The sequence below is a fragment of the Apium graveolens genome, chromosome 2, assembly GCF_009905375.1.
Source record: "Apium graveolens cultivar Ventura chromosome 2, ASM990537v1, whole genome shotgun sequence".
NCBI classification, from domain to species: domain Eukaryota; kingdom Viridiplantae; phylum Streptophyta; class Magnoliopsida; order Apiales; family Apiaceae; genus Apium; species Apium graveolens.
Window position 1 is genome coordinate 85821188 of NC_133648.1, and position 22345 is coordinate 85843532.

Genomic DNA, 22345 nt, shown 5'->3' on the forward strand with positions numbered 1-22345 from the left:
ATTTCAGAAAATATAAAAAAAATTGTGTACATGATTGCTTTTAGTTGTAAACCCCATTTTTTTGAAAAAAAAACAAAAGGTAGTAAAATATCAAATAAACTGTAAGAAGGTGGTTTTTTTTACCAAAACTGGTCAAGAAATTAACTGTGCTAAATGCCTACAGCAACATTATCCGGTTGAATGAGATATGGTACACACATGGCACCATGCTAGTGGCCAAGTCAAATATGAAACAGATCATTACATTCCAAGAAATAAAGAAGAAGATATATTTTGATGAATTCAAAGCCTCACAATTTATTTCCCACCTTGGTTGCATTTCCTCATTGCCATTTATTAATTTTATTATTCTCACTCATAATCATAATAACAAAAAATTAGTATCTTGAAATGGCTAGCTGCAGTATGGCATCAGCTGCTTGTGGATTTGTAGTCGCACCGAGTGCTACAAATCCCAACAACACCACCACCACTAAGATGATGATGTTCAATCCACCTTGTAATTCTTCTAGAAACTTCAGTTCTGGTAGGTTTGTTGTCAGGGCTGCTGAGGATGGAGCCGCCGCTCCACCTGCAGCTGCCCCGGAAGCTGCTGCTCCCCCTGCTGCCAAGCCCAAGCCCCCGCCAATCGGCCCAAAGAGAGGAACCACGGTAAGTTGCTGTTTCTTAGGAGTGTGTATATTTTTTACATGAGTTGGTTTATTGCAAGGTTTGCTAGTTTATATTTTAAGATGAAAATTGTTGCATGTTTCTGCAAATATTCCCTCTACATTGAGACTGCTTATGTGATAGCCTAAAATGAGTACTGGCTACAACATTTTACCGTAACCGGATCAAATCAAACCAAACCAAACATATATAGTATGTGCATAGTGTTTGGAGGGAATTGAATGTACCTACACTGCGATTAAATGAACTGTTTTTGTAATTCGTGATTACCTTGACTAGTAAAAACAACTGTGAAGCTGCGAAAATAATTTTGCAAAAAAATCTATCGAGATATAAGATACTTACTATAGAGATAACAACACATTAAAAAAAAAATTATATGAAGAGGCATATGCTAATGACACCATCCTGACTACGGCTAGTGGCCACACCCTAAACTGCCAAACCCCCACCCTTATTCAAACCCTACTACATTTTATGTAAATGCATCAATTCTTGATTTTTGTTGGACAGGTGAAGATTCTCAGGAAGGAGTCTTACTGGTACAAAGGCACTGGATCAGTTGTTGCTGTTGATCAGGTAATTTTCCTCTATATCATCCACCTCCAAACTCTGTAAACTAGGAGTAGAGTTTGTTTGTTTATTTGACTCATGTTGTTCTGGTTTCCAATGTTTTTTTTTGTGATTTGCAGGACCCCAAAACTCGGTACCCAGTTGTTGTGCGGTTCAAGAAAGTGAATTATGCCGGTGTATCTACAAACAACTATGCATTGGATGAGATTGTAGAAGTGTAATGAGTGTGTCTTTGCTTATGTTTTTCTTGTCATTGATGTTGTTTTAGTATTGACAACCGCTCTAAGGTTGTGTATCATACTCGTATTAGTACATTCCTAATTTTTAAACACATTTTGGTTGTATGTCATTTTCTGGTTTTTCACCCTTTGCTCCAAAGGGGCTGCACACTCTGCAAGGTTTAGCATACGAGTCTGTTAAGATTTCCCAAGTGTTGTCAATTGTCATGTCCTGCATGGGTATGATTGTACATCATTTATATAATTTTTCATAACATCAAGCCTCCAACATTTTTACGAAAAGAAAACTCTCGTAGGTAAAGTTTGCGTAAATCTAACCACTATCTAACCATTACTGTAGCCTACTTTCATGGGGAAGATGTCTGATATGTTTGGTTCAATTTTATATCTAAAAACAAAAATTTAAACTTCACTAGTTTCCGATGGCAGTGGATTTATTTGTATCTGCCTCCCGTAAATGTTCTAGTAATGCAACAAACAAGAACACTCTTGCACAGTTGCAAGCACGATGTGAGGTATCATGCCTCCATGAGGGGGTAGATATGATTTTGCTAAATATATATACTTCATTAAAGAGATGCATGAAAAAATTTGTATATTAGTACAAATGTTATACTATTAAATGATTATTCTTTCTGGTGTATACATATTCTATTCTCATAGACACAGAAATATGGGTTATCTTGGTTATAATATCCAACGTACATGGGATAATGAAGGTTCAATAAGCTTTGAAGATTAGCTCTCTGCCTTTTTGCCACTAGCTTCCAACAGCAAAGGTTCAAGCTCTCCTTTCCTGTGTAACTTAACAGTATCTGCACAATGAATCGAAAAACGGGAAAAAAATCACTAGTTCTCTTGCCTGAACCCAGTAATTTCTGTAGAGATGCAAAAAATCTCAAACTACTTGAACTAAATGATAAGCGCTCAATTAAAGATGTATGTGACATCAGAGACATGTAACACTTGATCATTGATAACCCAGGCATATGATCTGATGAAGCACATATTAAGGCAAGAAATCGCAAACTAAAGAATTAACAAGCATCACTCAGATAAGTATGTGACATAAAAGACTAGAAAAAGTTGCTCACTAATCAAACACGGGTGATGGACAGAGAATAAATAATGAGCATCTGACAACCAAGACTATCTTATTCTTGTTCATATGAATTCACGAACTGTGAAGCAGAATTAACTATACCTGACACATAAATCTATAACAAATATAATACAATGGATAGGGTAAGAATAAAATCAACAAGGTACCAGTGCAGAATTTCTGAGGAACTTCATAATAACAGGATGGCACTTCTAGATATATATCACAATAACTATGTATGAGTAGTGCGGAAAAAGGTGCAGCATCACAAGTTGGTAAGTATTTCAATATGAAATCAGTGGAAGGCCCTAAACTATTGATGCAGGTAACAGTGTCTCCGCAAATATTCCCAATTCTTACTTCGACTTTGTGTTTACAGTACTATTTAAAATCATAGTTGCCTTGCAAAATTTTACAGTGGTCCCCGCAAAATATATATGTACTATCTACATCTTTTATATGTACCATCTATATCTTTTTAAATTTATTTTTCGATTTACTTTTGTGAATTAGTCACTGAGACTTCGAAACTACTATTTTTGACATCTTACTAGTTAAACCCCAAAAATGATAGTCACTAACATTTTCGCCGATACATGTATGGTCCTTCGCCTTCCGCTTGTAAAAGGTATCTCTCTACTGGATGAACTAGAAAATACGGAAATTAACTGCAAAAGTACAATACAAGAGCGAAAAGCTGTTCAAGAAAGTACCTGTACAACCTCCAATGTGTTTAGCCCCTGTTCAAGAGAAAAGAAGACCAAAGAGGACTTCAGCAATAACTTAAGTTGATCATAGGTGGATATATCAACAAAGACTATACATATAAAACAGGCTGATGCTTATTAGTCTTATAATAAGTGTACACTTTGGCCATGGCTTATGCAGAATTTTAAAGGAAACACATTATAGAAGCATTTTTCACTAACAACGCGTCGCCCAGGCTATCACTTTGAAAGCCATTTTGTTCTATGTATCCATGATATTAAAATTTTAAATCACTCCCTTTATAGGATCCTATCATATACATTTCATGGTGAAACAAAACTAATGTACATACGTAAGAACTAATGACAGACCAAAGAAGCCAGGAATAATCTATATACTATAATATAATAACCGGAATGCGGTATATTTTGGTTCAACAGTTATCCTCCTATTCTAATTACTAAAAATAAAAATAAATAGTGTTATATACATGTTAAACTACTAAATTGCTAAACTACTAGATATAGTCTCCTTATCCCGCTAAACTACGAACAAAACTTATCAAGTTATCATACTAAACTACGACCACAACTTCTTCCTAATTCTTTTAAATTTTTTATCATACATCTATAATCATTATATATTTATATAAATATATAAAAATTATTATATGATGAAATAAACAAAATTTTAAAATTATTTGAATATTAAAAAACCCGTGCATCACACAGGATTTAAGCTAGGAATGAGTTTCTCCCTTCGTAGCAAAGTAGTAATACAATCACACATCTACAAAAGTTCCAACTAAAATTCATGGTCAGATACGAAATCCGTCCAATAGAAGAAAAGCTAAAAGCTTTAAATTGATCAGGACTCCTCCATCTAAGGCTAATATACTTTTTACTATATCTATTTGCCTGGAAAGATGAGATTCTTTAAAACTTAAAGATAGGGATGAGTGGATGAAAATTCGCACCCGCCCCGTGGGTTCTGAACAGTATCCGCACCGCTCAACAAATACAATTTAGCAAATTAACAGGATAACGATACGGAGCGGATAACTAGAAATGTTGATGCGGCGCAGATATGGTTTTTGTGTACATATCCAAGCACTCCTATTAGTATATATACATTATAATGCGGGGCAGATGGTTTTTGTGTCCATATCTCCACACCTGATTAGCATATCAAATAAAAACTGCCTTAAAATAAAAACTAGAAACTAAGGCCCAGCTCATTAAAATTTTTTGTAAGCACCCAACAACATTCCTTTTGTTAACCCAGTACTCTCCTTTATTAGTAGTCGTGACATAATACATACAATATATACACAAAACTAATCAACTACTCTTTCATTCTTCTATCAACGATTCATCATAATTAAATCTAAAATTACTCAATTTTTATCATAAATTATCGATTTATACAAATTATTCACCAACTCTTTTGAGATTAAACCGAAATCACTATTTTATATTACACAAATTACTGAAATACCGGGTAAACGCCAAAAAGCACTAATTTATCTTACAGAAAACACTAATTTCTGCTATAAAAATTACTATTTATATAGTAAAAATCAATAAAATTACTATTAAAGGTCGTTGAAAAAGAAAAGTTTAGAGAACATAATGGGAGAAATAAATGGGGTAAATGGAGAGGAATGAATATAGATGGCGATGGAGAAGAGGGGGTGATGGTGGTGATGGAGGTGGAGGTGATGGCGATGGTAGGAGTGGGGTAACGAGGTAAGTTGAAGTGTGTGTCTTTGGGAAAGAGTCGGGGTTAAGTACCGAGAATTGAAAGGGAAGTGGGTGGATAGTACTAAATAAGGGCGTTTCTACTTTTTATTTTAAGGTCGGTTTCTATTTGATCATTTGCCTATATATATATATATATCACACATGCATATTAATTAAATTATAAGAATGATATTTTTTTTTGACAGGGAAAATTATAAGAATGATATTGATACTATGTTATATGTACAAATTTATTTAATAAATTTTAAATGTACAAAAACAGTAACAGTTTGAAATACAAAATTATAAATATATGTTATCATATTAATTAAACTTAATTTTTGTATAGATAAATTAAAAATAAATAATTTCTTATTTTAAGATTTAAAACTAATGGTTAAAGCTTAATACCCGCATCCGCACAGGGTGGATACAGGCACATTATAAAATTATATCAATTCCGTGGGCCGTGAGTACACTGGATGTGAGGATTATAAGTTTTTAAAGTGAAGTGTGCATGGTGGATATTATAAAACCCTCACAAAACCCTCCATATTGCTACCCAAGCTGAGACTACAATAGTCGAAGTTTAACTTGTTAACCTACATGAACTTTCTCTTGATGAAATAATGCATACAGTATTAGTTAGAACTTAGAACGCACTTCCTATGTTTTATACAGTTGAACAACAGTTCCAAGTTCTTACCAATAAAAACATTTGGTACTGTATGCTGTCCAGTTAGTCTTTCCAACACCTTTTGTAGTTGTGGTCCTTGGGGACCTGCAAAGATACACACTTTCGGTTCTTAAAATATTGTGATTATTATACGTGGACACTACAACTCATCCAATCTTCATGGTAGTGGAAATTTGTACACGTGAAAAAATAAATTAAAATAAGCCAATAATTATATAACATACTGATATGATGTGTTTTGGGGTAATATTGTAGCGAGAAGATGTTCTTTTTAGCACGAAATGAAGTAAAAATGCTCAAAATGACACAACTATTAAAATGGCCCTTCTAAGCAGAAGATAATAGATATTGTGTTTACTAACTAAATGTAGGAACTAGGAAGCAGCTTGCCACAGCCGACAGATAATAACGCAAGATTGCAACACATTGTTGAAATCTGTGATGACGTCACGATTTAAAAATAAATAGAAACGCAAATTTATCTTGCACTTGGACAATAATGCATGTTATATATGTGATTGTGTGTGTCAAAAGGGGCAATTTTCCAGTTTTGTGTTGTTTGGGGCATTGTACCAAAAAAGGTTAATATCATTTGTAGCAAATATTAATTTCTAAGCTCTTTCATTTTAAACACACGTTAATTTAACTCTTTTATCCAGAACCGAGCATTTTAGCCCACAGAGCTTTTGAATGCAAATTATGATGGCTATGAACATGACCAAATGGACTGCTCAATTGTATATCACACCACTTTTGCATATTCCTCTTCCTATTCCATAAATTATCCAATTAACATGTTTCCATACGGGGGAATCCTCACTTACTATGTTAAAGCCTGATTTAAATTCCTAATGTATATCAAGTTATATCTCACAGATGATATTATAATATTAATCTCGGACCCAAGCAAACATGAATACCAATACCTGATAAAAGCATGGATGGATTTCTCAAACATTTAAACTTCACTTTTTGCTCAATAAATACTTTAACATCATAAATTTAAGAATCACATAAATGTTCCCAAGGAAGTTATTTTTGGCATGACAAATGTAAGCACAATAAAGTTCCGTATTTAAAATGCATATCATGAATCATTACTAAAACTTCGTCGCTGGTAAATGGATGGTTTATCTAAGAACTTATAGTCTATTCCTATACTTGTAAGCAAGCTTATAAAAGCCACTTCTCCGTTAACTTCAACTCTTGATATGGGTCAATTAATCAGATACAAAATATACCTTTATTAGTGAAAAAAAAATTATCACCTAGAGCATTTGGGGTGAGAAATTCAGGTTGCATTCCTAAACGTGTCAATTTTGTGCTGAAGTTTTTGAAAATAAATACACAGGTACAAAGGAATAAAATTTGATAAACTAGTAATTTTGTGTCATATTCAGTTTAATCGGGTCGGTATCATATTATATTAGGATATTATCTCACTGTACTTAAGGTGTATTGGACTTTGTCACTCCTAAGTTAACATATCTATTTCCATTAAGGAATAGAATAGAAAGGGAGTAAAATACCTAATTGATCCAATTCGATAACTAGTGGTTGCACACCAAGCCTCTTGAACAATTGCTTCACCTCCGTCGAATACCTTTACAAAAATGCCAACAAACCCGTTTTCAAATCATAAAAAGATTAAAACTTTAACATCAAGAACCAGAAACACACACACCTTGACTATCAAAATCCAACCAACCAAATTTGAAATCATCAAAAAAGATCATCATTTCAAATTCAAGAACAACCAACCAAAAGGTCCAAAACACACAGGCGCACACACATTGTCATTTGTCAATCAAAAATCCGAAAACCCAATTTCAAATCATCAAAAAGATTCAAACTTAAACATCACAAAGGCAAAAAGAGAAACACACATAGTGATCATCAAAAATCTGAAAAAACTCAATTTTAAATCAACAAAAAGATTTAAACTTTAACATCAGAGAGGCAAAAAGAGACATATTGATCATCAAAAACGCAACAAACCCAATTTCAAATCATCAAAAAGATTGAAACTTTAACACCAAAACCCATAAAAAGAGGCAAAAAGGAGCCAATGGGGGTACTCACGAACACCAAGATTTTGAGTAAACAACAACAGGGTTATCAGTAACAGTCTTTCTAACAGTCTCTTCTAATCGAGATCCGAATGAGGGTGTCATTGCCCGAACCCGAAAGAGACCCGAATTTCTTGTTCCATGAATGATGGAGAATTTAGATGGGTTTTTGCAGGAGATTGAACAGGTGGGGAGGAGAGAGAGTGGGGGAGTTCTAGAGAGAGAAGAAGGAGAGTTTGAGAAATGTAGTTGTGGGGTTGATAAATGAAAGTTTAGAAGAGCCATTGAACAACAGCAAAAAGATGTCCTCTCCTCCCCCTCCCCTACAAATGATGCTGCTCTCCCTCCCTTCTCTGGTCTGTTTTTCCAAACTTTGTTTGACTTTCAATTTCCCTTTTTTACATGGTTTTTTTAATGCACGTCAAGATTACAACTCGCAGTTCAAGTATATTATTCAAATAACCCTCCTAATTTTCTGTCTTCTTCTAGATTTTTGTTAATCATCTTCTAATTTTTTGTGCATACGAATGACTTGAAATACATACATGTATATATTATAATATTTTAACCGTTAATTTATTTAACTTGTATTTACGGTACAACTAATAATACATTGAACTTTACACATAATATATTTAACCAATATAATTTTCATTTTGACTTATATTTACAATACACCTATTAAACTTATATTTTACACATAATATATTTAATTTGATATAATTTTCATATTAACTTATATTTACAATGCACTTAATAATACAATGAACTTATATCTTACACATTATACAATTAATATTAAATAGCTACTAATACATGCATGTAATGTAAGATAGAGTAGTGTTTTCACACTATTTGTTTTATCTTTTTTCAACTAATTTATAGTAAGTATAGTGTTTTCACACCATTTGTTTAATCTTTTTTTTTAAAAAAAAATTAAATTTTAGTTTTCTGCATTTTTTGTAATCTATGCAATCTCCATTAAATATAAAATAATTTTTCAAAATGCATATATGTTTTGGCACCATTTTTTTTGCCCGAGTAGAATTAAGATACAACATTAAATTAATATATATATATATATATGTATATTGTAAATTAATTAAATTATGTAATGTATTCAGTCTTGATTAATAAATTTAATTACTAATTAATAACATAATAACTAAAAAGGTATATAACATATATATTGGTCAGCTTATAAATGAATCTAAAATATATAAAACCAACAAATATAAAAATGCCGTTACTTGAAATTATCGGCGTTGTTCCAACTGGGAAAAATTTTGTCGTTGGATTGACATTCTTACAAGATGAGAAAAAAGGTAGTTTTGAATATGCTCTTCAATGCACGAAAGATCTCTTCAACTCAAATCAGATTCCAGAAGTCATTGTTACGGATAGAGAATTTGCTTTAATAAATGCAGTCGGTGTGATATTCCCGGATAGTTATCTTATGTTGTGCACAAGACGTATTGCAAAAAATGTGGAAGCCAAAGCAAAAAAGGTGACTAGCAGTATGGTATTTTCACATGCATTTGTTGGTAACTGGAATATGATTGTATATGCTCAAATGGAAGTAGATTTTGAAGAAAAAGTACAATATTTTCAAAAGATATTTGCTAGTCATCCCAACCTAGTAACATATGTGCAAGATGAAAGAGATATGTCCTAAGTCCAATCATGTATGAGGATTTAGGAATAACTTTTATGTAATCTGTTTTGATTTCATTGATATTAATAAAAGGCTTGTTTTGTTTTTATTGCGGGCTCTATCTATTTAAATGTTTAAATAAGATATACCACAGTTTAGAGTAAAGCTTTTTATGGATTGTGATGAGATCATAATAATGAGACCTAAAAGATGATAACTCTAAACTTAAATAGTTCCTGGTCGTAGGATTACTAACTGGTAATTAATAATCCGCAAAGATCGGTACATACTATGCTTGCTTCATTATGAAGGATGTCTGTTCTCATAGACATTTGTGTGGTGACACTATAGCTAGTATGTATGTGCTTATTATAGAATAAGTTCACTGAACATGACTCACACAGCTGAACAACTGATGGAGTTCACTCACGTGTCAGCAGTTGTTCACATAGTGATAGTTGTACAAGTATCCTTAGACTTGAGGTCATCATAGTCATCTTGTGTACACTGAACTATGCTTTGGTTTAGTTCTTAGTCTCAAGGGACAATTATAAGGACTCTACTGGGTATAGGAATTTGTACACGAAGATAGTGTATGATCAATAAAGGATCTACCCCTTCCAGTGTAGAAAGAGAATGTTCAATGCTGATCCACTTATGTTAGTTCAGGAATCTCTGGCCAAAGTGAATGAAATTAGAAATGAGTTTCTAATTTACATTAAATAGAACTAAGCATAGTGAATGGGAAAATAAGTGATTAAATAAGATAGGCTTGACACAAGTTCCATGCCTTGTATTTAATCGTGACATTGCAGGGTAGAAGGAATTAATTGTACGGTAACTACTCACTGAATAAGTTCTTGGTATTCTAAGCAGTGAATTCATATTATCCGGATAGTCGCGATATGTTGAGAAGTATCCCTCACGATGTAGAATAAATATGATTAATTAATTAATCATATTTAATGAATTAGAGAATTTATATAAATAATGATAAAATAGTTTTAATATTATTTATTTCTACTACCAGCTTAATATTGAACCTACAGGGTCACACTATAAAAGAGAATGATTTAATGGTGGAGGAATTAATTAATAATGGCTGATAATTATTTATTTATGAAATAAATAATTAATTGGAAAATTTAATAATTGATTAAATGAGATTTAATTGATTATAAATTAATTAAGAAAAGGTTCTTAATATTATTAATTAAGAATTTGATTTTTGGAAATTAAATCAAGTGAGAGAATTATTTCTAAAGAGTTTAGAAAAAGGATTAATAATTAAAAGGTGTTTTAATTATAAGTGAGAATAATAAAGGGTTAATAATAATAATATTTTATGGAAAAAATTTCAGCTGGAAATTTTGCTTATAAATATACTATTATATACCCTATTTTTGTCTCAACCAAAAAGATTTACAAAACCCTAATTCTCTCCATCTCCTCCTCCTTCATTACATCATTTTCTTGGTGGATACCGGTGGAGTGCTTCACACTTGAGGAGCAGCTGTTAAGGATCTCCGTTCATCGTTCTTGGATCGCTATTAAAGACCTCCATCTTTCCATTAACGTAAAGCTTCTTAAGGTAAACATACTGAACTACGAATTAAATATTATTTTTCGCATGGATCCTGTGGAGGGTTTCGATTTTTTTAAGATTAAATTTACGTTTTCGTTGCGTTTATTTGCTAAAAACCCTTCAAAGGCATCAGAGCTACTTGCGAAAAGTTTTTAATTCGTTTATGTGTTGAACTGTTTTCGATATATGAGCATGTACGTGATTCGCCATGATTTGATGTTGATATAATATGCTTATATATGTATGGTTTTGAATATATGATATTCATGTGAGTTGTATAATCATAAGATGATTATGTAATCTATATATATACTGATATATACATGATTTATGTTTGTTCTAATTATGAGAATCATATTAGATACGGATTCTGAATTGGCTGCTGCAGATTTGCTGAAATCTGGGTCTGGTGTCCGATTTACGCAAACGAATACCCTATTCCATAGGTAAACGAGCGTCTGAACAAAACTCATAGCTAAAGCTATCAACGACTCGTCTGTAAGGCGTTTGATGTCGTTTACTACCCGTAAACAGTGATTCTTGTTTTTCTGATTTGATTTTGATTTTTCTGATTTTTGTCATATTTTCTTTTTATGATTAGATCATGGATAATATGATATGTTAAGATCAGATTATGTGTTTTAACATGCTTTTATGTGTTGTATGAGCATGGTGGATGGTTATGGCCTTTCGACCTTAGTGTAATAGTTTTGATTTTGGTTTTAAATACGACTTGCATGTCGTCAATCTTTGTAATCATAAATCTCGAATATAACTCGAGTTATTCTTGTAAGTTCATTAGATTAGTTTTACTTTCAATCATGTAATGTAATTGAAGACTCAAGAAGGCTATCCAATGGAGGTGATACAAAGAAGAAGACGAGGCATACAAGAAGTCTAAACAAAGAAGAAGACTTATGTAATAAGTAGTTGTATTTATTTCCATCACCATATTAGATTGACCTTGATATTTATCATGAGCTTGATAAAGATCACATAGGATGGGGCCATAACCAAACACATTTACTTTATTGCACTTTACATTTACTTGTTTATTTAATTTTATATATGAGATATATGCCTATGTTTACCATGCGATGATAGATTTAGGTGAACTTAAATCAATATAAGGCGTGCTCTAGAAAATCTAGAATAGGAATCGTTTCTTGCCTTAACAATAAATATTATGAATACGATCATGAGATTCTTGTGTTTATGAAACACGTAATTGAATATGAATTTTCAATATTGAGAGAAAGGATGATTCTGTCAACAACAGATTTCTATCTGTAAGAAAGGGTTATTAAGTGACGCCTCTTGACAATGCTCCACCCGATCTGGGAATCATCTGATTATCGATTATTGATTTGAAATATTTAATTTAAAAGGAAGAATCTCTTTATAATATGATTATGATTGTAACGTAATATAATCCCTCTAAAATTAAATAATATCAAGTAGTACTTGGCCAATGACACAACGGGCTTGTGTCGGTCATAGCCTTCCAACATGGTAGAAAGTGGTTCTTATTTTTAAATCATTGTCATTTCGTGCTACAGCCGAGGGCTTTGATTTCGAAATAAGAAATACTTGTCTATTACATAGAGATGTGTATATTGAATTAGAATCTAAAGGTCGGTACGTGCTACAGCTGTGGGCCGTTGGAGACTGATTCAATTGTACGAAATGTTGGGTTAGACTTGACTTAGAATATTGAGTTTGTCGTGCCACAACCGTGACTCAATTATTCAAGAGGCTAAACTTATATTAGGGAATAATATAAGATGTAATTGACAAGAGTTGTCTACCTATTGAACATCACATGACGTTTCGTGCCACAGTCGAGGTTGTGTGATGGAATGTAGGATCCCTATTCCCACTAGCATTATGAATGCTTAATTTTCACTTAGGGGGTTGAAAAAATTAGATAAACTAGTGGGAGACACTTATGAATAAAGACCCGATTCATATAGTATTTTGAAATGAAATTGAATATTTGCTAAGTGTTGTTATGTGTTTATCATTTACATATTTACTATATTCGTCATGTCTTCTGCACTATCACTCTGGAGCATACTAGATTCTCACAAGTTGACAGGTCCTAATTTAGCTGTTTGTTTTCACTGTAACAAGTTGGGGCACTAGAAGAGGAACTGCAAGGTTTACCTTGCAGAATTGAAGAAGAAGAAGGGTAGTAAGACTACCGCTTCTGATTCAGGCATGTTCATGATCGAAGTTAATATGTCACTAGGTCAAATTTCTACTTGGGTATTAGATACCGCCTGTGGTTATCATATTTGCAATTGGTTGCAAGGACTAAAGGGAAGTAGGACTCTTGAAAAAGATGAGGTGATTCTACGTATGGGCAATGGAGCAAGGGTTGCGACCATATCTGTAGGATCATTTAGTTTACATATGCCTACGGGCAAGACTATTATTTTGAATAATTGTTATTACGTTCCCTCTATTGTGAGGAATATTGTTTCTATTCCTATGTTGGATGTGGATGGTTGTTCATTTATTATTAAGAATAATGAATATTCTATCCTTAGAGATAATGTTCTTTTTGGACGTGGCATTTTAAATAATGGTATGTGTGTATGCGACGTAGAGCATGATTTACTTCAGATTGAACAAACTAATAAAAGAAAACGAGATGATGAAAATCTGACCTATTTATGGCACTGTAGGCTAGGTCATATTAGTGAAAATAGACTGCGGACATTGCATAAGGAAGGGTTACTTGACCCCTTTGATTTTGAATCATATTTTACATGCGAGTCTTGTCTATTGGGTAAAATGACCAAATCTCCATTTAGTGGACATGGAGAGAGGGCTGCAGATTTGCTAGGATTGGTACACACAGATGTATGTGTACCAATGTCTACGCAAGCCATGGGTGGATTTTGGTACTTCATTACTTTTATAGATGATAGATCTAGATTCAGATATGTGTATTTGATGAAACACAAGTCTAAAGCCTTTGAAAAGTTCAAAGAATATAAACATGAAGTGGAGAAACAAACCAAACACAGTATTATAACTCTTCGATCAGATCGAGGTGGTGAATACTTGAATGGAGAGTTTCTAGATTATCTCAAAGAAAATGGTATAGTCTCCCAGTGGACTCCTCCATATACTCCACAGTTAAATGGGGTATCTGAAAGGAGAAATCGAACTTTGTTAGACATGGTTCGGTCCATGATGAGCTATGCGAATCTTCCAGTATTCCTATGGGGTTATGCATTGGAAACCTCAGCATATTTACTGAATAAGGTGCCTTCCAAATCTGTTCATCAAACACCATATGAGATATGGAAAGAAAGGAAACTGAGTCTTAAACACGTTAAGATTTGGGGATGTCCAGCTTATGTCAAGAAAGTTGACCCAGACTAGCTGGAATCTCTATCCGTAAAATGTAATTTTGTGGGATATCCTAAAGAGACTTTGGGGTATTACTTTTACACCGATCATCGGGTGTTTATCTCCAGACATGCTACCTTCTTGGAAAAGGAGTTTATCCTTGAAGGAAACAGTGGGGGCAAAATTAAACTTGATGAAGTTCAAAAAGCACAAACTACTACGGATCAAGTGGAAACACCTGTTCAGACTGAACAACCTTCTGTGGAACAGCCCATTCGTAGGACAGGGAGAGTGTCTCGCCAATCTGAGAGGTATTATGGCCTTGTCATTGAGAATGACAATGAGTTGTCAATCATTGATGATGACAAACCTGTGACCTATAATGAGGCTATGAGTAGTGTTGACTCAGAGAAATGGCATAGTGCCATGAAATCCGAAATGGAATCTATGTATACCAACCAAGTATGGACTCTGGTTGAGGCGCCTGAAGGTGTTAAGCCTATTGGGTGCAAGTGGGTATACAAAAGAAAGATTGGAGCAGATGGCCAGGTGGAGACCTATAAGGTCAGGCACGTGGCAAAAGGATTCAAACAAAGGCAAGGGATTGACTTTGATGAAACTTTTTCGCCTGTAGCCCTATTAAAATCAATTCGGATTTTGCTTGCGATTGCTGCTTACTACGACTATGAGATCTGGCAAATGGACGTGAAAACGACCTTCCTCAATGGGGAACTTGAGGAGGAAGTGTATATGACACAGCCATAGGGTTTTCTTTCCAAGGGAAATGAACACCTCGTGTGTAAGCTGCTGCGAACCATATATGGTTTAAGGCAAGCTTCTCGTAGATGGAACATCCGTTTTGATGAGACAATCAAAGAGTTTGGTTTTATCAAAAACATAGATGAACCATGTGTCTACAAGAAGGTTAGTGGGAGCGCGGTAACATTTCTTGTATTGTATGTGGATGACATACTTCTTATAGGAAATGATATACCGATGCTACAATCAGTCAAAGTATGACTATCAAAAAACTTCGCCATGAAGGACTTGGGAGAAGCATCCTACATTCTCGGTATGAAGATCTATAGAGATAGATCTAGAAGAATGATAGGTCTTACCCAGGGTACATACATCCAGAAAGTGCTTAAAAGGTTTAGCATGGAAAACCCCAAAAGAAGTCTCATACCGATGAGCCATGGAGTGTCCCTTTCCGAAAAAATGTCTCCTAAGACACCTGAGGAAAGAGAGCGTATGAGTAAGATTCCTTATGCTTCAGCAATATGATCTATCATGTACGCGATGTTGTGTACAAGGCCTGATGTTGTTTATTCAATTAGTGTGACGAGCAGATATCAGTCCAATCCAATTGAAGACCACTGGAAAGCAGTGAAAAACATCCTTAAGTACTTGCGAAGGACTCGGGACATTTTTCTTGTTTTTGGTGGTGAATATGAGTTGAAAATAGAGGGTTATACTGACTCTAGTTTTCAATCAGAAAGTGATAGCAAATTCATGTCAGGGTACGTGTTTACTCTGAATGGTGGTGCAATTCAGATTGTTGAAAGAGGAGATGTCAACGTCGAGAGAGTTGACACACAAAACAACGTAGCAGACCCACTCACAAAGCCACTTACTCAGAGTCACTTTGATCGTCATAAAGACAAGATGGGTATTAGATACCAGAGTGATTGGCTTTAGTACAAGTGGGAGATTGAAAGAGATATGTCCTAAGTCCAATCATGTATGATGATTTAGGAATAACTTTTATGTAATCTGTTTTGATTTCATTGATATTAATAAAAGGCTTGTTTTGTTTTTATTGCGGGCTCAATCTATTTAAATGTTTAAATAAGATAGACCACATTTTAGAGTAAAGCTTTTTATGGATTGTGATGAGATCATAATAATGAGACCTAAAAGATGATAACTCTAAACTTATATAGTTCCTGGTCGTAGGATTACTAACCGGTAATTAATAATCCGCAAAGATAGGTACATACTATGCTTGCTTCGTTATGAAGGATGTCTGTTCTCATAGACATTTGTGTGGTGACACTATAGATAGTATGTAGGTGCTTATTATAGAATAAGCTTACTGAACATGACTCACACAGCTGAACAACTGATGGAGTTCACTCACGTGTCAGCAGTTGTTCACATAGAGATAGTTGTACAAGTATCCTTAGAATTGAGGTCATCATAGTCATCTTGTGTACACTGAACTATGCTTTGGTTTAGTTCTTAGTCTCAAGGGACAATTATAAGGGCTCTACTCGGTATAGGAATTTGTACACGAAGATAGTGTATGATCAATAAAGGATCTACCCCTTCCAGTGTAGGAAGAGAATGTTCAATGCTGATCCACTTATGTTAGTTCAGGAATTTCTGGCCAAAGTGAATGAAATTAGAAAGGAGTTTCTAATTTACATTAAATAGAACTAAGCATAGTGAATGGGAAAACAAGTGATTAAATAAGATAGGCTTGACACAAGTTCCATGCCTTGTATTTAATCGTGACATTACAGGGTAGAAGGAATTAATTGTACGGTAACTACTCACTGAATAGGTTCTTGGTATTCTAAGCAGTGAATTCGTATTATCCGGATAGTCGCGATATGCTGAGAAGTATCCCTCACGATGTAGAATAAATATGATTAATTAATTAATCATATTTAATGAATTAGATAATTTATATAAATAATGATAAAATAGTTTTATTATTATTTATTTCTGCTACCGGCTTAATATTGAACCTACAGGGTCACACCATAAAAGAGAATGATTTAATGGTGGAGGAATTAATTAATAATGGCTGATAATTATTTATTTATGAAATAAATAATTAATTGACAAATTTAATAATTGATTAAATGAGATTTAATTGATTATAAATTAATTAATAAAAGGTTCTTAATATTATTAATTAAGAATTTAATTTTTAGAAATTAAATCAAGTGAGAGAATTATTTCTAAAGAGTTTAGAAAAAGGATTAATAATTAAAAGGTGTTTTAATTATTAGTGAGAATAATAAAGGGTTAATAATAATAATATTTTATGGGAAAATTTTCAGCTGAAAATTTTGCCTATAAATATACTATTATAAACCCTATTTTTGTCTCTACCAAAAAGATTTACAAAACCCTAATTCACTCCATCTCCTCCTCCTTCATTATATCGTTTTCTTGGTGGATACCGGTGGAGTGCTTCACACTTGAGGAGCAGCTGCTAAGGATCTCCGTTCATCGTTCTTGGATCGCTATTAAAAACCTCCATGTTTCCATTAACGTAAAGTTTCTTAAGGTAAACATACTGAACTACGAATTAAATATTATTTTTCGCATGGATCCTGCGGAGGGTTTCGGTTTTTTTAAGATTAAATTTACGTTTTCGCTGCATTTATGTGCTAAAAACCCTTCACAAGATACGTGGTTGATTCATGCAAAAAAATTTGTGCATGCTTACACAAACAAGGTGTTGCATTTTGGAAATCGTACTACAAATAGGTATTAGTTGTTCATCATTTTTTCTTTTTGTTAGTTTTAATAGTTTATTGTATTATTTTAATATTATCCTCTCTTAATAATAGGGTTTAAAGCGCTCATAATTCACTAAAGAGATTTTTGAGGACTTCAACGGGGAGTCTAGACACAATTTGGTTGAGGGTGCATTCATATTTACAACTTCAAGAAAATGAAATTAAAGCTAGTTTCGTCAAGTCCACGAACAAGGATCTTCATGTCACTGTTTTGCATCTCTTGACTGAATTGACTGGTAAAATTTCTCATACAGTTATTAAAAAAAATTATTAAGGAATATAGTCGTCACGGAGTAAGCATTGACCCTTCTACATGTGGTTGTTACTTGAGAACAACTCATGATCTTCCATGCGCGCATGAGATGAGGATATTAGATAATAAAGGAAAGAGCATCGAGTTGAATAATATTCATATTTTCTGAAAAACTATTCATATAAAATGTGATACTTTTTTTTCGATAATAACCACAAACAATTTCAAGATGATGATGAGATTTTGTGGAATTACTTTAACATTATGCTGAAACAATCACCGGAGGTGAAGAAAATGTACATATCTAAACTGGAGAAAATGATGCACCCAAAGACAGTGATAGTGAAAGAGCCTTTTAGTGATCGACAAAGTAAGGGGCGCCCGAAAAGTAGGAGTTCCACAAAAAGAGATCCTTCATACTTTGAGTATATTGACAAAGAAACTTCTACATCTAAATCAGGTAAAAAGTTCAAAGGGCCCGCAACGGAAAATCCATTCATTCAGAAATTCCAAAATTTGTTGTTCCATATATTCATGAATATGTAAATGTTTCTGCTGACGGTAATTGTGGGAATAGATCAGTAGCCCATCAGATTTATGGGTTAATAGATCAATGGGGAAGGGTGCGTACAGATTTGCATGATTTCATAGAGACGCGTTTGGATTATTGGATGAAAGTATTGCATAAAAATTTAGATGAAGCAAGAATGACGTTAAGAAGAGTTAACCATTGTGAAAGTCCTTGTTCATATGAGTATTGGATGTCTTTAGATGAAATGGGTCCAGTAATTGCGACTATTTACAATGTGATTTTAGTTGCTTTGGACTCGATATAAATGGGTACTTTGACATATTTGTCACTATATGTTCCAGGAGGCATTAGTAGTCCGGAGAAACTCATCTGCATAGCATTTCTAAGAAGCTCTAATCACTTTATTTCGGTATGTATGCTTTACTAGTTTGTCAATGTTTATTAACTCATATCATATTGTGTTGATATTATGATTATATTTACAGGTCCCCATGATCAATAATTGTCCTGTTCCGGAGATTTATAGATTTTGGTTCAAATTTCATGAAGATTCTGTACATGGATGAGATGCTCCTCTGATGACTAGAATTGAGAAATGGAAATCTTTACATACCTCAATGTTAATATGTAATTGTACCTTTTTAATATATCTTTTATACATTTAAGAGATGTACAAATAAATATTTGTGAAATAGTTAGCATGGTCGTGCTCCAGCTGATCCACTAGAGGGTAACACCTCCGTCACCTGCGACCTTTATGCATACTAATTAAAATATTATAAATAAATACTTGCAAATTAGTTAACAAGTATATTTTAAATATTATTATTGTGTATTTAAAATAGAAACATAAATTATATAATTAATTAATTAGTATCTCAATTTAAAATATATTTTAATTTTTTTAAAATAAGTATACTTTGAGAACAATTTCTATAAAAAATCATATTTTATAATTGATATTATGTAAGAAAAATGAAAATAACTTATATTAAATATAAAAAAATTTATTATATTCAATGAATATTTTAAATTTGATGTCTATATTTTCAATAAAAATTGACATGATGAATTATTTTATAAGAAGTTAAATATTTATAAAATATAATATCACGTATTGTTTTATATGAATATTAAGTCTAATTATTAATCTACTTAGCAATCAGCAACATTACTTACTAATCAGGAAAAGGAAAAGTACACCTGTATACATTAATTAGGGTTGAATCATTTATTGAGCACGAGGGGCTTTAACGTAATCTAACCAAACTGCATTTGGCAAAAGTGACCTGCATTTGGCACCACCCTTTTTTTACTGCTTAAATTTTGGTGATATGTGAAATTTCTCTATGAAATGGATTATAAAAAAAAAGGTTCAAAATGTTATTATTTTTTTTATTTTTTTTGCTAAATATAAAATGTAAAACCAAACCAAACCAAACATACCTAATATCGCTTAACGCAGGGTCTGGGGAGGGTAAGATGTACACAGCTTTCCCCTCATTCCGAAGAATGAAGAGCCTATTTCCAAAAGACCCCCTGCTTGTGTGTGCGTGTTAAAAATACGTAAAAAGTGAAAAGAATGATCTAACATATACGTAAGAATAAATACTCACTTCAAATAAATAAAAATTTGATCACTTAAATTGAAAATAGTTGAACAAACCTTAGCCCATGGTATAATTCACATGAGACTTACCTAATTATTTGTTACTTGTTGCTTGGTCGCCAACAAGTTTCAACCAATCGGGTAAGAAGTTTGAAAATTCATTTTGAAATGTGTAATGATGAACGATAACATATACGTGTGTGACCGATAAATACAAAAAGTAACCGCTCGAGAGAAAATTGTTTCTTCCTTGATCTTGATCTTGTCATAAGTAGTGCAAGAAAAGTTGAAGATGATAATGGCGGTTACGTGAATCGCGCGAGAGATAGTTTCCCCATATCTTCAATTTACACTAGAACCACAGAAATCAAAAGCCCCAACTAAAGAATCATGCAGTGGAAAAGGGTCTTCGGATGGAGAGGATGTGGAGAAACATATAACCCATGCTGATATGCATCAACCTTTCGTAACTGCCACTCGTGTTCACTGCGTGTATACTCTTTCCATATATGTAATCATAGGCGTCATCTGCCCTTGCTTTGCAGTTTTCTTTATATCAACAATCAGTTTCTTCTCTTGATTCTGCAAACCCTGTCGTTCTCTTTCTATTTCCCTGATAGACTTGTCAATCATTCTCTTATTTTCTCGCAGAAGTTCTGCGGGAGTTTTTCTTTTTCCATCGTATAAGCAAGTCTTCATTCTTTAGTGCAAAACAAACAACAACCAACAAAAAAAGCTATAAAATGTCATTTTAAAAAATTAAGCCCCAAAATATTAATGAAAGATGCACTATTGTGAAAATAGCTTAAAACGCTATTTCGCATAGCGTTTTATTTTTTATTTATTTATTATTATTATTATATATAATGGAACACTGTGTAGTGTTAACTCAGTTAATTCTTTATTTAACTTAGTTAATTCTTTATTTTTATTATTTTAGCTCTACACAGTGTGTTGTTTTGGGGTTAGAAACACTAATTAATATTACGTTTTAATAATTATTTTTAAATTTAATGGTGTACCATAATTTAATAATTTTTTAATTTTTTAAGGTACAATAATCCTTTTTGAATTTTAGAAATATTAGAAAATTGAATAAAAATACATATAATTTAACAATTTTAACATTTTATAGTTCAACAATCCACTTTTGGGTTTTTAAAAATATAAAAAAATGCACCGGTTTAGAGCCGAAACCCTAGGAACCATAAATATAAACTCTAAATTAAACAATTTTAAAATTTAAGGGTGTCACCTAATTTAACAATTTTTAACATTTTAGGGTTCACCAATTCCCTTTCGGGATTTAGAAATAATTTAATATAAATTTTAATTATTTTAGTGTTTAACAATTTTTTATTAGTTTAAAATTATTTTTTTAATATATGTAAAATACTAGATGAAGCAGTGTTTTAGTGTCAAAATGCTGCATAAAGTAAGTTGTGTTTACAGACTAAGACACTACACAATTCAGGTTCACAAAACATTAAAATAAAAATTTAGAAAAAAGTACCTTTGGGTAATGTTTATATGTTTAAAAAATAAAAAAAAAACACAAGATATACAAAAATTTAGCGTTTTGTCAAAATGTTATGTTAAAAAGTTATTTTGGTTCGTATGATTAGTTAATATTTTGGGTTATAATTTTCAGAATTGATATTTTAAATTATTTTTCCTCGTTTAGGGCAGGGACATGATTTTTATCAATTTTATATAAATAATTTTTTTAGGGTGTGTTTATGAACACATACTGAAACATTTACCTAGTTAATTCTTAACTTATTAATAAGGATAAACCCCAAAAATCTACCAATAAAATCATATCAGCTCATCAAAAATATATAAAAATTAGAGCACACAGTGTAAAAAACCCGGCACACATTTTTGTACTTGTATTTTTTTCATAGGTTTTTTTCGCTTTAATGATTTTTTTTTGTGGGTTATCTATTCAGACATTAAGTCTCATTATCTATATTTTTGGGGTAATCTTGTATGACCTTTGTTAAACGATATG

The 22345-nt window shown here is 32.7% G+C and overlaps 2 protein-coding genes across 3 annotated transcripts; one reads left to right on the top strand and one right to left on the bottom strand.

Annotated features, from left to right (window-relative positions):
* Nucleotides 1-280: 280 nt before the first annotated feature.
* On the top strand, nt 281-1606 carry LOC141707608 (photosystem I reaction center subunit IV, chloroplastic-like). The gene is made up of 3 exons (XM_074510853.1): nt 281-651; nt 1183-1248; nt 1362-1606. The coding sequence occupies exons 1-3, from the start codon at nt 391-393 to the stop codon at nt 1461-1463; spliced, it is 429 nt and encodes a 142-aa protein (XP_074366954.1). The 5' UTR covers nt 281-390; the 3' UTR covers nt 1464-1606.
* A 453-nt stretch (nt 1607-2059) lies between these two features.
* Nucleotides 2060-8189, bottom strand: LOC141707609 (glutaredoxin-C5, chloroplastic-like). 2 transcript variants are annotated; one of them, XM_074510854.1, is made up of 6 exons: nt 7813-8189; nt 7260-7333; nt 5740-5814; nt 3297-3323; nt 3166-3231; nt 2060-2296 (listed from the first exon to the last, which is right to left on the bottom strand). In XM_074510854.1, exons 1-6 carry the CDS (start codon nt 8082-8084, stop codon nt 2220-2222), a joined length of 591 nt encoding a protein of 196 aa, XP_074366955.1. In that variant the 5' UTR covers nt 8085-8189; the 3' UTR covers nt 2060-2219. The 2 variants fall into 2 exon arrangements, with proteins under 2 accessions (XP_074366955.1, XP_074366956.1); XM_074510855.1 differs by lacking the exon at nt 3166-3231 and having other exon boundaries at nt 7813-8187.
* Between the last annotated feature and the right edge of the window lie 14156 nt (nt 8190-22345).